General features: G+C 42.5%; 1 protein-coding gene across 1 annotated transcript in view; it reads right to left on the reverse strand.

The window, feature by feature from the left end:
* Positions 1-16,117, reverse strand: part of LOC124297571 (metabotropic glutamate receptor 2-like) — an 81,536-nt gene that overhangs the window by 19,709 nt on the left and 45,710 nt on the right. The window contains exon 3 of the mRNA XM_046748739.1: positions 7,276-7,418. Within this exon, the coding sequence (XP_046604695.1) occupies positions 7,276-7,418 (143 nt within the window). The remainder of the gene's footprint in view (positions 1-7,275; positions 7,419-16,117) is intronic.

The raw sequence follows: 16,117 nt of genomic DNA on the forward strand, positions 1-16,117 counted from the left end.
ATCGCGCGTACAGTTATTGGAAATCGTCGATCCTCGAAGCGGGTTTGAATAATGGAGGAGGTGAAATTATAGCGCGTGCTACACAGGGGTGAAGTTTCGTTGCATCGAAAGTTTAAAACAGGAACGAACAAAGGCCCGCGCCGATCTGATCCGTGTTATTTGCAAATGACGGATCGCCGCGGGGTGTCGAAAGCTCGATGTCACGTCGTTAATTGAATCCGCCAAAAACCAGGCCGAGCTGCAGGGCGCGACGGCGGCCTAGGAGATGGAAAATCGAATCCACCGACCGAAACAGGGAAAACGCGACGCGCGCTAGGCTCGGCGACGAGTTGCAGCCCGTTTCTCTGCCACACCCAGGCTCTACGGAATTTGCGTGTCGAACGGAGTGTGTGTAATTGCGAATCGCGGAGTAGGTGTCGGGCGAAAACGTCGATACTTCCGGCCGTTTCGGACAACGCGGAACCCCGCGGGCATCCCGACGATCCGACCCTGGAACTTGAGGGTCATACGAAGACAGCCGGGACCTTGTTCGGGCAAGTCGGCACTCCCTCGGCGAGTCTCTTGTCGCAAGGGCGGAGGAACTCGATGCTCGTTGGGGTTAAACCTAGCGTGAAAGTCACCCCGGAGAATTACACTTATACCCGGTGTCAGGGGGTCCCGTTTCCAGGATCTTCGAAGTTCAAGATTAACCGGCTCCCTAAGATTCCACGCAACAATCCCATCGTGTTTTCCTAATGAGGTTTCCCCACCCGCCTTACCCAACCTCAACCGTCCCGAAAAATTCGCCAGTCTCGGCCGGAGTTTGTTAGCGCACTCGAGACGTCGCCGAGGAGCCGGAAAGCCAATTTAAAACCTCGGTGAATTCAGCGAACCGCCTTACGGACGGTTCTTTGGGGTATCCTTCTCCAACAACCTCCGATAAATTAATGCCGATATCGGTTAACGCGTTGCATATTTCACGGAGATAAATAAGCGGGAAGGCCGTCCACTTACCGCGGTTTGCTGAGAAATCGCCCGTCCAGGCGGCTGGAATTAATTTTCTATGGGCACGAGTGCGGGAGCGAAGGTGTCGAAAAAGGCGCGCGCCCTACGCGTGCCTGGAATGCCAAAGTTGAGCTCCACGAGGTGTCAAATTAACGTGGGTACGGCATGCAGGGTGTACGTGTATAGAGAGAGAGAGAGAGAGAGAGAGAGAGTCGTATGTACACCTCGGTGAAAATTGCCTGCCAACCGAAGTGTGTAATCATAGTTTGAAGCGTTGAGAAGACGCGCCGACGTGGCGTCACGCGATCTACGACGTTCAACGCACCCGAAAGAGCCCCAGTCATTTCATTTCCCTCGGTTCTCAGACCCTCCCAGCTCCCGGCCGGCGTATCTTAGTCCTAAACACATACCCGAGAGGGTGTAATAGAAGCGAACAACCGGCTTATCGGGCACTGTCAATATATCACTTCAATTACCTCGAATTCCCAAAAGAAGACTTGGAGTCGTTGTTTGACGTGCCGGGGCGGGGTTGAAATTCCTAATTTGAAAAGTTCCGAAAGCGCGCAAATCCAAATTCTTTACTTGCGAAGCTTGAAGTAAAGAAATCAAATTTTGACGAAACGGTCAAGTTTCGAATCGCCCGAAACCCGACGCTCAAAGTTCCGAAAGTACAAAATTCCGAACGGGCGTAACTCCGACAAGTCAAAGTTCCGAAGGTGCGAAAGTGAGAAAATTAAAAGATCTGAAATATCGAACTTTCGAATGAACGAGGATTTCCAGTTCTGTGAATTTCTGGCTCGGAGGAATTTCATTACTTTGAGCTTTCTTTGTTTTGGATTTTTGATATCTTTACTTTCGGAATCCTGGTCATTATGATTTTTTACGCCGACTCGTTGAGCGAACTACGCCGTGCGAGTATATTTTAATTGGCAGAATTTTACTCTATCGGAACTTTACTTTTCGGAACTTTGAGCCGTCGGGTTTCCGACCATTCCAAACTTTGTCATTTCGCCGTACGTAGTTTGATTTCTTTACTTCAAGTTTCGTCATCAAATAATTCGGAATTAGGCGCTTTCGGAACTTTTCAAATTTGGAATTTCAACCCCGCCGCTTCCGGATTTTCAGCCCTTGAGAAATATTTTAATTTCACTCGAAATCGGATCAACGATCAGTCCGCAGGAGACGAATTATCATTCGTTATTTTCCCTGTTCCAGGAAACGCAAATTAGGCTTGGAAAGCTTAAAACGAACTGCGAAGCAAGCTTGATTCACCGTCTCAAAGGGGATGAAAACCGAGTTTCCTCAAGTTCACGTCAACGGCTTGTCGAAGTTTACGACTCCTTACTCAATGAATTTCCCATGAACGTACTTTGTTTGGGGAAGCAATTTTCCAGCGAAAATCTCGACATCTTACAGGATATTTTCATCGCTGAGTTACCCGAGGAAAATAAGTTAAATCGGATCGTCTCACGAGGGGTTTGAAAGGGGAAAATGATACAAGTGGGTCGATCAAAGGCATCCTTAGTTAGACGCTATTTACAGATTTCGAACGTCAAGATGTTCAACCGCAGACTGTGCATATACCTTCGGAATATCGAGGTAAGCGTACAAGAGGGAGGAAAAATATGGAAATCGTATATCGTTTTTACGAAATTGTTTGATTTTCCGCGTAAAAAGTACGGATAAAAAAATTCAAGCGTCATTCCGCCGCAGGCTATCTTTTTCCCTTCAAAGCATTTTCCGAAAGTCGAAGTCTCGTTAAGGCCGTTTCAAACGAACTCGTGATACACGAGCTCATTCGGATAATATTAATGAAACAAGTTTCCAAATATTGGAGGGTGATCCTTGGAGCTTAGCGGAGCTTCGGAAAAAGTTACCTCCGATATTTTACATCTGGCTCGATATAAATATACGTCACGTATTTGAGAAGTTATACGCTCGAAGACTTTCCTCCGTCGCTTAAAACGCGAGGATCCTCGTCCTTTCCGTTATACATGCGGAATCGGGGAGAAATTTTTTAAACAAACTTGAAGAATTTTTTACTCTCCAATTAAAGCGCATCGCGTAATTAGGGATGAAGTTTTTTAAAAATAAAATTATCCAATCAAACGTTAAGAAAACGCGACATTTATTGATCCGACTTTTTCTCTACTCTCCGTTTTACCTGACAATTAAAACTGACAAAATATAACAAAACAAATAAATCAACAAACAGCCGTTTGTCGCTGTTAAATTTTCGAAATTAAGGGGGCTGAGGGACGAAAAAATAGGAAAACAGATTGCTTGCTTCTCTTCTTATCGTGCCTCGCACTCGTACCTGAAGCCCATCCTGCGGGGGTCCTTTCAAAGCGCGAACTTTGGCACGGAGCCGAGGATAGCTTGTTTCCAGAATGTCGGGGAGGCGCCCAATCTCGGAACTTCAAGTACGCGAAGGCCAGGCTTCAGGGTGTTGCAAATAAAGCAGCCGGGATATTTCCAGAGGGAGTTATTATATTACATCTGCGGTAGAAGGAGAGTTTCTCTAAGCTGCTGATGAAACAAGGGCCAGAAGGCCGATACAAGACCCCTTGTAACACCCTTGAACTTTACCCAATTTAATTCGGATTGTACACATCGGCGCAATAAACTTTCGGTTACAACTACTTGCGCATTGTACGACATTCGTTGTACAGCACGAGTTGCAAAGCTCAATTGTTTAACGCTGCTTACTTAAAAAACTCTCTCTCGTCGAATAAACGCGTAGTCACGTCACAATGCTGACTCGATTCATGTTTACTCGGCGTATCATCGAGTTTCGGAATACGAGAAGTTGACAGATTCGCGTCAAGTTGGAAAAAATCTCGGAAAAAACAGAGATCGATGTCGACCATTTTTTTTACCCGAAGTCTCGGATATTTAACTTCTTCAACGTATCTTTACTCTTTCCTCGGTTCTTTCTGGGCGCCGAAAATATTCGGGGCAGATTCTCGGGGGAAAAAATCAGAGTGGATCGAAGAAAACTGACCTCTCGACGAGTCGTAAAAGAAATACATGAATAAATTACAGTCGCGTTTACGGCAATCCATGATCCATTCGAAGCGGCTGAAACACCCTTTTTCCTAAACTCCTTGCCGGATTTTACTGCAATCGTAAAAAATAAATTTCATCACTCGTATTCGAGTCTCGTACTCTGCCGAGAGGAATTGTTTCGCCGGTTAGAAAACAATATAGTTTTTCTCAATTTCAAGCCTTGCCAAATGATTGAAGTGAATTTTTCAGAAGGTTACACCGTGTCAACTAGGTCTCTATATTTCGAACGAATCTTTTTTCCTCCGTCAGCAAGAATTTCCCACGTTAATTACTCGTGTAGACAGCTGTTGCATATTTCTTCGATATAATCAGACGTCGAATTTTCGAGATTTAATTAATCTTAGGAGCGCTCAAATCGGACTTGGAAAAATGACGCTTGAGCGAGTATCGAGTTTCCGAGATTACGGAATTAATTAGCAGCAATTCCGACGATGAAACAGACGCGTTAAATTAAAAATCCCCCACTTCACGCAGAAAATAAATTTTTCGAATCGGAATATATCGCGAGATAATTGTCTATTTAATATGATGAAAAAGAGTTCACAAAAATACGAAAGCGGAGCAACTCTAATAGAAATATATCAGGTTATCAAATAATGATGACAAGTGGATCTCTTAAAATTGGAATAGGATTCTAGAGAGAGCGGCACAAGGATTCAACCGAGCTATTTCAGAAGCAGCTGAAATTCATTTCAGGTCAACTGCCAGCTCACTAACAAAGTAATTCACGGGTGAAACAAAGTTTCGCATCCCGCGGCGACACAACGCGTCATAGTTTCATGCACTGCCTGTGCTTTGCCTCGCTCAGAGAGAGAGAGAGAGAGAGAGGGAGAGAAGCTGATGACCGGGTTGATGATGAAGAGTAACAACCATACGGCGCTCCGCGTACTACGGCTGTGCAAATTCGCGCTCATCCATCTTCTCATGATTGATGAGAATTGAGCTAGTAAAGCGGCGAGGAGAAGGCGAGAAGCGTTTCGTCTATGAGGATAACTTCCGAATACCGGAATAAGAAGGAAATCCGTTAATTTTGACGCTTTTCCGTCACCGACTATTCGCGACGCGATTAGTCACTTCGGGTTCGTTCCGTCGATCACCGTTTCCGGAATCCGCCTCGTCAAATTTTCACATTCGTCCAGAGCAGTCTTTTCTCTCCTTTCTCTTCTCTCGGTGATTCGGAACTTCGTTTCAGGGATTTTATCGGACCCTGTGCCGAACTCAAGTTTCGCCGTCTCGCAGGCTTCTTACAAACAACTTTTTGCTGCTCCGCAGTACCAAGAGGATTACATAAAAACACCGACTGATCATCCGTTCTCAAATTGTTTGAAAACACGTCTTAAAGCCGTCGAAAGGCATCATTTTTGTCCTTGAAATTGGGCCAAGCAATTTTTTTGCCTCAAGGGTTATAACGTATCGCCGATAAGAGTGAAGTGTGTCTGGAATAAAAGACACGTAATTTACCCAACACACGTGTAATCGTAACGTAACGTGTCATCTAATTTACCAAAAGTAGTTAGACAACGAGCTGCATGTGCTCCGTGCAGCCAAGAGTGATCTCGCTTTTATTTCCGCTCTCGAATCCCGGAGTGAGTAAGTTCTCCGAAGTCCCAACGGGGTGGTTGCGAACTCTCTCGACCGGGGGTCGAAAAAGTCCCTCTTATCGTTAGCCAGTATTAATGGCGACTCTGACGCAGCTTGTGTGTATAATTCTTCTGGGATGGAATTCAGCCGGTCCTCGGTGGTGAAGCGCGAGATAGAGCGGAAGTCGAGTGGAACAAGAAGAAGAAGAAGAAGAAGAAGAAGAATAAGTAAGGCGATTTCACGCCGAAATGGCTTTCCGGCGTTACCGCGTCCCTCTTTTCACACATTACGTATACCGGTACGTTATAAAACCTGAACATCGGCAGAGAGTGACGCGGACAATGACGTCACTTCCAGGATGAATAAATTATCGTCGTCTTCGACCGAGGAACGGCAAACGCGACTTCGGAAGTGCATTTCGTCGCAAAGTGCCCCGACTTCCGTCATTTATTTCCAGCGAACTCTTGCCGGGCTTCTCCATTTCCATACTCTTGTAGGAATAAATTTGTGCAACACGTTGACGGGAGTCGAAGTTCCATCGGCAACTCGGATGCGTCCGTGAAAAAGCTCAGCTTTTACTCGCGTTTGCGAAATACTCCGCGTGCGATTCAGACGGGAACGGTAACAGGTGGTGCCGAAGGCCTTGTTCGTGGGTCGCGAATCGGAGGGAAAAATACGGATCGCGAAACGAAATTAATCCTCGTTGCAAGAGGCGAAAAAATTTACTCGTCCTTATCGCCTCGCCTCCGAACGGCGAACGTTCTCATTAGGCTGCCCATCGAGGATGGACCGGACGAGCATCTGATAGTCGGTTTGACCCCTCGGAAAAAGACCTCTGATCGTGGCTCGCAATTTCGGAGCGGGCATTTAGGGATCGTCGAGGGAAAAACGTGGGCCGATTTGCGTCGAGGAGAATTTACTGCGCATTTTACTTAGTCGGGATTTTTCAATAATCGATTTGTTTTCTTTCAATTCCACTTTAGTAATGTATATGCATTTAAGCATGCGAACAGAAAATTTCATGTCGATCCGACAAATATTCTCGAAATTACGTCTCGAACTATGTGTAAAGCGCTTTTGAAACTTTGAACGCGTTTTTTCAAAAACTATGTTTTCAAAGTCAGTGAGCAAGATTTCTTGGAAACGGCTTAATCGATGGGTCTCAAATTTTGACACAAGCTTCATGAATATATTTTTCATTCCCTGATCGAAGGTTTATTCTCGCCGATAAATATTTTCCTTTTTAGAAACAACTTGAGGCGAAAATTTGTATGGAAAATCGAGATTTTTTTCTGACAAGCCGCGTTTTTTTTTTTTTTTAATTATTGCTTTCCTCATTCCTTCGATAAAGGACAAGATAATACCTGATATCAACTAAATATTTTTTGTTTTTCATTTTCAGATGATCCAGTCCAGACATAACTTGCTCACCGCAAGACGTCTTTTTTTAAAAGTACCCCCGAAGATCGGCTACAGCAGCTTTAAAAACCATTATCTTTACACACAAAAAGTATGAAAAAAAAAGTTCAACGTTACCCCAACGTGTGTATAAATTTTCATAATAACAAATTGAAATGTCTGTCCATCAAAAAATCCTCGAAACCCTTGGTAACCCCTTAAGATCTCCGGGGTTGCACTGACCTGGGGTATCCTGAAGAGGCGAAGCAGATTGGCGACTTGGATCGAAGTTACCGAACTCGCGGCTCCCACGACGCCGCTTATAACCTTTCGGACTGCCGTCTTGTTGCAATGATACTCAGCGCCGTCGATGTTGCTTATCGAGCCTGGAACGAAAGGAACTCGATCATTAAACGAGCAACAAGTAAGCGCCTGGAAATAGGGTGGAAATGGAAGGCGTAGAAGGGACGCTGCGTCCGCTTAGCGAAATTCGATGAAAGAGTTTCGCGGTACAACTTTCAGCCCCCCCCCCCCCCCCCGCCCCTGATTTCGGGAGAAATATAAGGGCTCGGCGCAAATTACACTTTAAAAGTTATCTCCGCGGATTTCGAGGAGGGGCCTGTAATGAGTTTAGGAATATATGGCCAGCAGCAGAAACCTTTAAAATGAGACTTTCCTCGCTCACTCCCTGCTGCCGGTTGGGTGAAGAAACGTCGGGGATCTTAGCCGCAAAGATTAGCGGTGGCCGCATCTCGGCCGAGGCTTTTCTCCCTTCTCTCTCCCTCTATCTCTCTCTCTCTCTGCGAAACCGTGCAGCTTTGGTTACAGAATCGAAATAATAGTCTCGCGAGACGTTAATTGGAGTTATAATTCATTCCGGAGATTGCCAGCGAGGTGACGGATGATGGCGATATTTTGACACGCCCACCTAGTCCCTGCAATTTTAATTAACATGCTAATTCACGGGGCCAATTCAATTTCACAAATTGTTTGCCGGTTGTATGCGTTCGCTTCTCTCCGACCGTGATGTCGACAAATTTATACGTTTATTTGATCAATAAATCAATCATCCGCGGCGAATGGATCAAGTCCTTGGCGTGGCACCTGCCAGCGAGAAACCATTTGCGTCTCGATACTTTACACATCGCTCGCGCGATTTTCAGAAATTATTGCAATATCTTCGCGTGCTTCGATCGTTGGAATTATTCCACGTTCCAAAAGTCCCGAAACGAAACTCGGCGAGTCTGTTCGCAGTGCGGTAATTCACTTGTTCGAGTACAACTGCACGCATAAAATACAATGTGCGATAAAATATTTTATCAGTCAATTAATTTACATAGCTTTGAAGCCTGTATACCAGAAATTCCTTTTTCGATAACCGGAATTCGATACGCGCGGTGAAATTGAATCGATTATCTAGGACTCGGTTTGCACTATTTACTGCATTCGGAAAAGTTAAATCTTATCGAGTAATTTTATGGAACACATGAGCTCGGTTATAACCGTATTGTTGAATCGAAATTTTCCTGTTTATGAATCCATTTTTTTTTTGACAATATTTACGCTTCATATTTAGAGCGAAAGAAAATGCGAGAATCAATTTATCCCGAGAGAAGCGAAATGGGGGAAAAAAAACGCAAACCTGTAGGATTATCGAGCGACGGAAAGCAAGCATTTTCCTGAAAGTGAACATGTCGTACACTCTTCAGCGGCAGTTAATTAATTATTCATTTAAAATACGTGACACTAACGCGAAGGGTATCGTAGAAATAAAAAACAAGGGTAAAGCTTGTAAATCCGACACGAAAATCCGGGGCGCACAAATAATTCTTATCGTGACACGAAGCGTCAGCAACAGGAAGCCATCGCGGCTGTAAGTTCGTTGAATTTTTACAACTTGAGTCGTGCTTTATTTTACACAATTCGCTTTAAATCCCTGGGCGTTGTTTTACTTTCACCCTCCCCTATTTCTCTCTGTTAATTATCCGCCCAATCGAGCTTTACGAAAGGCTCGTTTATCGCGACTGCAGCGCTTTCGAACCAACGGCGATTCTTTACTCAGTCTGTACACCGATTACTCAAGGTTAATCAGACGACTGGCGAAGTATTTTTTAAACCTAGCCACGCGTGAAATGCGTTTAAAATGCGAATAATAATTATTCGCGTGTTTATTGGCCATGCACCGGCAAAAAAAGAAAACGCAACCCTTGTGCTTTAGAAAAAGTTTAAGCGCTTAGAAATGAAAAAAACGTGCACTTTATGAAGAAACAAAAAAAAAAAAAAAAACGCTGCGAACAGGTAGATAAGATTTTTATCGTTCTCACGGTACTTTCGGTATCTGATTGGGTTTGATTCCCTTCACCCCCCCCCCCCCCCCCCCCCAGCCGCAAAAAAATAAATAAATAAAATCAACGACAAATGCAAAGGTGTACTTGCGCCTTCGCAACACGCATCAACATCAAGAACAATAATTAACGTAAGTTATACAGCGATGACGTTCAGATCACTCGGATTACCGGATAATAAGCATAAGCGTTTCGGTTAAAACATAACGATTAAAATTTAAAAATCTTTATTCACGCCAAATAATTGCTCAGCTTGGATAATTTACACGAAAACCGCGTTATTATCCTATAGCAACGAACTGTATCGTCTCTCATCGCGACGACTTTCGCGTGAGAGAGAATAACACCGAGGTTTACTAAACATATGTTTTTGCGCGGATTATTGAGATTCTCTCGACCTCAGATGCTGTTTTGAATTTTCACATACCGGTACACTCACTTGTACTACATTCACGCACACATGCTTGAACAAAAGGACAATCTATAAAGCGGGATTTCAATTTCGCTGTGAAATATGCATGACGTCAAAATGACGATGAAACAGTTTTTTCCAACCCGTTTTACATCCCATCGGCGCGAGAGAAGTTGGGTCGCAAAAGGCCCAAACCCTCTTAAAAAAATGGGTATCTTTCAGTTTTCCGCTCAGATAAAACTGTACATATATATATATATATATATATATATATATATATATGTATTATGCAGTAAAATATGTAGGCAGCGACCGTAAAAAATACTTGTCGAAGACGTAGCCAGATATACGGCAACTTCGTAGCATTCGGTGTGTAAATATAGGTTTGAATCTTCAAAATAAATTGAAAAAGGATTTTATGTTATAGAATGTGTGAATTGTAAATATTCCTTCTATTTTTTTGCACAAATTTATATCAATAACCGAAAAACATATTAAATATTCATTGATTCGTCCGTTCAATCATCCGCTCATAAAGTGCATAAATTACCGATCAACAGGTGAAACAGATTAAAATTGTAAATATAAATCGTCTTTCTTTCTTTAAAATTGTTTATCTTTTCTTTTCTTGTTCCCTTTCTCATTATTCTCTCTTTCTTCATTCGTTTTCGAATAGTCTCTAACTTTTTATTTATACTTGTTTCGTTGTAGCTTTGTCGTTTCAATGTCTTGAATTGTTTTGCTTAGAATTATTCACTTATATTTTACTACCTGCAGAGCAGATCCATCGGTGTTATCCGTGACGGCGACAGGTTGGTTGAAGCGTATATCCATGTAATTATATTGTCGAAGACACCGCAGATAATTAATGTTTTACACATCTCAGATCTGATTACGTGAAACAGAATCTTTAGATCAGTAAATTATTTTATTCGTTACTGACGTTGCATTCTTCGTAAACAAAAAGAAAATAAAACACATACATCAGAGAAAGCTATTTGACACGTGATGTTCTGACGATGGTTTTGCAGCAAGAGATGCTCGTTTCCGAGAAGAAAGGAAAGAGGATTTACAAAAGCGGATATCACGTGACCTACAAGTAGGGTCAATTTCAACTGAGTAATTGTTTTGCTTTCAGGCGGGAATATTTAAACCGTTACAGATGCGACGATTCAAATGTTTAATCAGTTTGATCCGCATTCGGTATCTCTTCGTAATAAACAAAAAAAAAGAAAAAAGAAAGCGGTGTAAGAAAAGAGCGAAAGAGATTGAAAAAAATTCGGTAGGCAACTAACCGGCGTCGAGTTTAAAATTAGCCCCAATTTACGCCGTCTCATCAATTTGCCTTGTTATTTTCAAATTAAATTCTACGCGGAGTACTTTTGTCACGCCTTTCGAGAAGGCCCTATTAAATTTCGTTATTAGATCACACCGCGATCTAATTTAAATCCGCGTATCAATTGTCGCCAGTCTTTTATTCCCGCGGAGAACTTTATCAACGATACAAAATACGAAGCGTAACAAGTTGCGTCACCGCAACGGCTTCGTTCGTGAAAAAAGGTAGCGGAAAATACCGAGGGACGCATTTATATTCGACGAGTCTCCTCCGTTTCTTCACCAGCTTGGCTGTCGTCTGACAAAATCAGCAAAACCAGACGGCAAGCTGGCGAAATTCAGCTGACCACGCTCCAGACTCTTTGCCCTCGGGTTTTGGCACGCCTTAACAAATTGCGAGCGAGAAAATCTTCCGAAGGTTTGTCGAATATATCCGTGCGAACAGTTTGCCAGTCGCGTTACTTTTAATTAATTAATACACGCGTGTTAGAAACGCGCGCGTTAAAAAACCGCGAGCTTTTGTTCCTTCCGCTTTTCGAACACCTTGTTGTCTTAGGATAAACGAGCGACATAATTTCTGCGACATTGGCTGGGAGCGAATGACGCTCGCTAATGGCTGTCACTCTGCAAGGTTTATTAGTGTAAGTAAGCGGTGAGTTTCGCACACGATCCCTTAGTTTCACGGTCGCGTTTCTGTCTATCCGGCCTGCAAATGAGGGACGATTCTTCATGGAAATAAATTTAGAAACACCTTCCAGAACTTATTAGATTCGATGTATAATACTTGACGGTAAGTGACGGAGTAAAAAAATTGTTTTTAAACCGTATCGACGGTTTACCTGATTCCAGGTTTACAGGAAAATGCGGAAGATCGCCGGATGACATAAAAATACGCGACTACGTGGACTTTGAATAATTTGATGCAAGTGATATAATATACCCGGGGGTGAAGGTAAAACGCGCGATTGCTCGTAAAATATTTAAGACCGTCAACTTGATTTTTCTTAAGTAAAAAAGAAAACGGTGAAACAGGAATAAGAAATAAAAAAAATGGTATAAGAAGTAAAGATAAACATAAATATCACATAACTTATCGTACTCTTGACTCGAGGGCTCGCTTTACGCAATAACGGGTAAATAAATTTGGTAATTACCCCCGCGATTAGCCAGACTCTTATACCGACTTGTGTTTATTTTTCAGAAAGCTTTCTCGCTTTCGGCATTCCGCACGCAACGCAGTCGCCTCGCGATCAGCTAATCTTGCCTTACACGATCCGACGATTATCTTTCCTTTTTTGCCAACCTTTTTCCTTGTGCTGATTATTATTTTTTTATTTCACGAAATTTTGAAACGCCTTCTTCGAAGACCGCTGAGAGAAAACAATGCGGTACACGGTGCTCGAGATAAGTAATTAACGTTGCTTTTTTAATCTTTACCTCGCACGACGAAGCGGCAACGTCAATTCGTAGAAATGTTCAGAAATCGACTAGCCAATAATAGGATACACAGATTTCAACAGCCATTTTTTAACACGTTTTCAGACACGAATAAACGACTCCAAGTACTTGACTACGAAATTTTCGTTACACAGAGGCATCGTTCAAACTGTAAATGAAAAGTTATGATAAAAAATCGTCAATAATTGCGCGTAAAATTTTTCATCGAAATCGGTTTGTCCCATCGGCGATTTCTCCTTGCCCCGTGTCGTGACCCGCGTGTAAAAACAAAAGAAAAGCACGTTTTTGACTCTTTTTTCTTTATGGAAGTAAAGGTAATAAGATAATAATATTTAAGGAAGATATTAGACATATATATTTAAGCGTAATACACAAAATTACTGTGAACAAAGACTCAAAAAATATTGCGGCGAAAAATATTGATTTTTGTGTAATCGGCGAGTGTTTGAAAGAAAATATTAAATTTTCGACAAAAAAAAAAAAAATGTTCAAATTAACATGCCAAAAATCCCCTACGCATTTACAGCTATATTAATATGTAGATCAAGTGCTTCTTTTTTTTTTCTTAATTTTCACAATCAAATTTGCACTATTTTGAGCGAGTCTCGCAAGTCTCGCGAGAATGTCTCCATTTTTTAATATCTTATGTCAATAAATATTTGTATTATACTTGAATGTTTGCCCAATAACTCTCTTACATATCATTGTCTTGTTAGCTTTTCTTTTGTAAGAAATTTTTTTTTTTTAAATGGTAAATTTTTCAGGTTCTTACCCCTTAAACGTACGATCATCGTACAAGCAGCCTTCACACGGCGTTCGTCGCGCTATCATCGAGAGTTTAGAGAAGCACCTATTGTGCGCCGGTTATCTACACTCTCCACTCACGGCATGGAGGAAAGTTGGAGGGTGCGGGGTTAACAATTCCCTAATGCTGAATTATTGGGAATATATTCCCTAATGCGCAATTTTTGCAGCCGAGAGTGCGGATCATCAGATTACATATAGTTATGGGTTCTGATTGCCATTCAATGGGCTCGACTTTGATGCAGAGCTCGATCAGTCTTGGCACGAATAATAAAAACAACAACAAAAACCGTAATAATAATGAATAAAATCGTACAACAATAATGATGATACCAAGGGTCGAATCACCCGTTTTGCACCCTTTTCTAACGATCCAGCTATTTGTATATGGTAATGAAACGAATAAGGTTGTTTCGGTAACCAACATTATTGTAAAAACAGTTCTGTTTCAGACTTGAAACCGACGTAACACGTACCGCTAATAAACGCATCGTTGCCATCTTTTAATTTTGCCTGTCTTGGTCCACGTCTTTATCGCTCAACGAAACCGTGTTCAATTTCCGCAGGACCCAATATTTTAACAATAAACAACAATAATAATAAATAATAAATCAACGTATCGTCGAACTGCAGGGTTGAAGATTTAAAAGAATTTTATCTCGCGGGGTGCGAAGGAACGTCTCTTTATATTATATAGGATTAAATTCCGATGATCCAATTTGGCCCGCCGACGTCTAATTGGCAAACAAGACTTTATATTCATGCCGCGTTTCGAAGCGGGTTGGCGCCTCGGTCTCGAGGGCCAGAGACATAAAATATCGGGCATGTCCAATCAGTTCAGAGTCGGCGCGTTTCGCGTGGGAAAAAAGGGAAAAACAATACCCGAGTAGATGGCGAAAATTCATCCGTTGTATACGATCTTGGCGATAAAATATCGCGGGGAAGAAAATGAGGAAAAACGATAACGGCGTGAGAAAATTTCCGAGGGAAATTTCAGTTACCTCGACCGAGCTCCGGACCATCGGTACCATCATTAACCCTCGGCGTAGGTATACCAGGGGTAGAGACAGAAAGGGGTTGGTTGACTGGAAATTGTGTCAGAACCTGTAAAGTTCCGATAAGACGACGGCCTTCACAGCTCGGCGATCAGCAGCCGTCGCAGCTTTATATATCGTTTTAAAAAAAAAGTTAAGAGTCTACCGTGTCGCGTTTGGTGAACCGTGTCTCAGGGGTGGGGAAAATTTGTGATGAAAAAAATTGAAAAGTTAATATCGTTTAAGACGTCCGAGTTCTTCTCTCATTCGAATTTCAACCCCCGCATCATTTCGCCCCCGAGGCGTATTATACGAACCGACGACTTTGCGTAATTAACGAAACAATAAACTTGACAATTACTCATTCGCAAGTTAATCAACCGTTATAATAGAAGGGATCGTGACGAGGCTTGCGAGAGGTTAATGAAATTTAACCTTGAATAACAATTGAACAAATATATGCATTATATTTTGCGTATTTATACATTGCGAAGTATAATTCTCCCCGGGCGCAACGATCCGCTCATCGCGTAGGAATACAACGTGTGTGCAACATCGAGGGCTGGTTTCGGTATTGTAAGACGTTCCTCTCCGCGCTAGAATTATACGAGCGAAAATTCAATTTTCACTTTCTTTTACTCATTTTTTTTTTTTTTTTTTTTTTTTTTTTTTTTCTCTCCAACATCCCGTTTTCGTTTTCACGCTGCCTGGGCTTTTGTACCTACTCCTTGAAAAATTCAATTTCGCGATTATGATTTGAATTTGCAGGCGCTATTCACACCGTTCGTTTGTGTTCTCGCAAACTTCGTAAGACACGTGAAACTGTATGGAAACTTGGGTTTAAAATATCTTCAGCCGGACGTTTAAGTGCGCGATTGAAAATTGTCTCCCTCGGTCAGCGACACGAGAATTAGGTATCTTCGAAAATCACAACAGCAAGTATTTTGCGAATCGGTAATTAATTTTGTTCAAGCGCACGTTGAGACCGATTACTGAAATCAAATCAATGTTGCTTTGATCTTCGTACATATTATACTTATCGTTAGTACTAGACACTCGTTCTCGCGTCATATTTAATCCAAGTCCCTTCTCGGCTAACTTCATCCCTAAATAAGTTCGGGGTGAAAGAGCATCGGTAGAGGGTTTGATCGATGGCGATTTCAGAGCGGATAAACGAAGATCCCGATTCACCGAACGTTGTTATCTCGATTTTGACGCTCCGATTTTTCCAAATATCGAGAAAGGATTCGATTCCGTTCCTATTTGCGGGGGTTTGTTCCTCTTTGAATCCTCGCCCCTCGGTCGTGAGGCGTTCGTTCATTATTCAACGTCATCCGTCAATCCGTCAAAGCGCCTCTTCCTCCTCGGCTCTTTTTTCTCCCCCGCCTCTCTCCGCGCGTCATATAATTCAATGATAAATCGGACGAAAAGGGTGAGATAAATAAAATTTTACCCCTCAATTTTCCGACACTTTTTACCCCCTCGCCGAATCGCGCTGAGGGATATTTTCACACGTTTTTATGCATTTTTATCAGGACACAATTAGCCGTGATTCAGGCCGCGGATCCATGCTGAGGGTCGTAGATTCCGATCCGGGAATAATTCGAGCTTATTACGGGCGGAAACTGCATCTCGACTTGCGCTCGGCGTTTTGCCAACCCTGGGAAAGTCCGATTTTCCGACGCTTCTCGACTTTC

This window comes from Neodiprion virginianus, chromosome 2 (genome assembly GCF_021901495.1).
Source record: "Neodiprion virginianus isolate iyNeoVirg1 chromosome 2, iyNeoVirg1.1, whole genome shotgun sequence".
In the NCBI taxonomy this organism is placed as follows: Eukaryota; Metazoa; Arthropoda; class Insecta; order Hymenoptera; family Diprionidae; genus Neodiprion; species Neodiprion virginianus.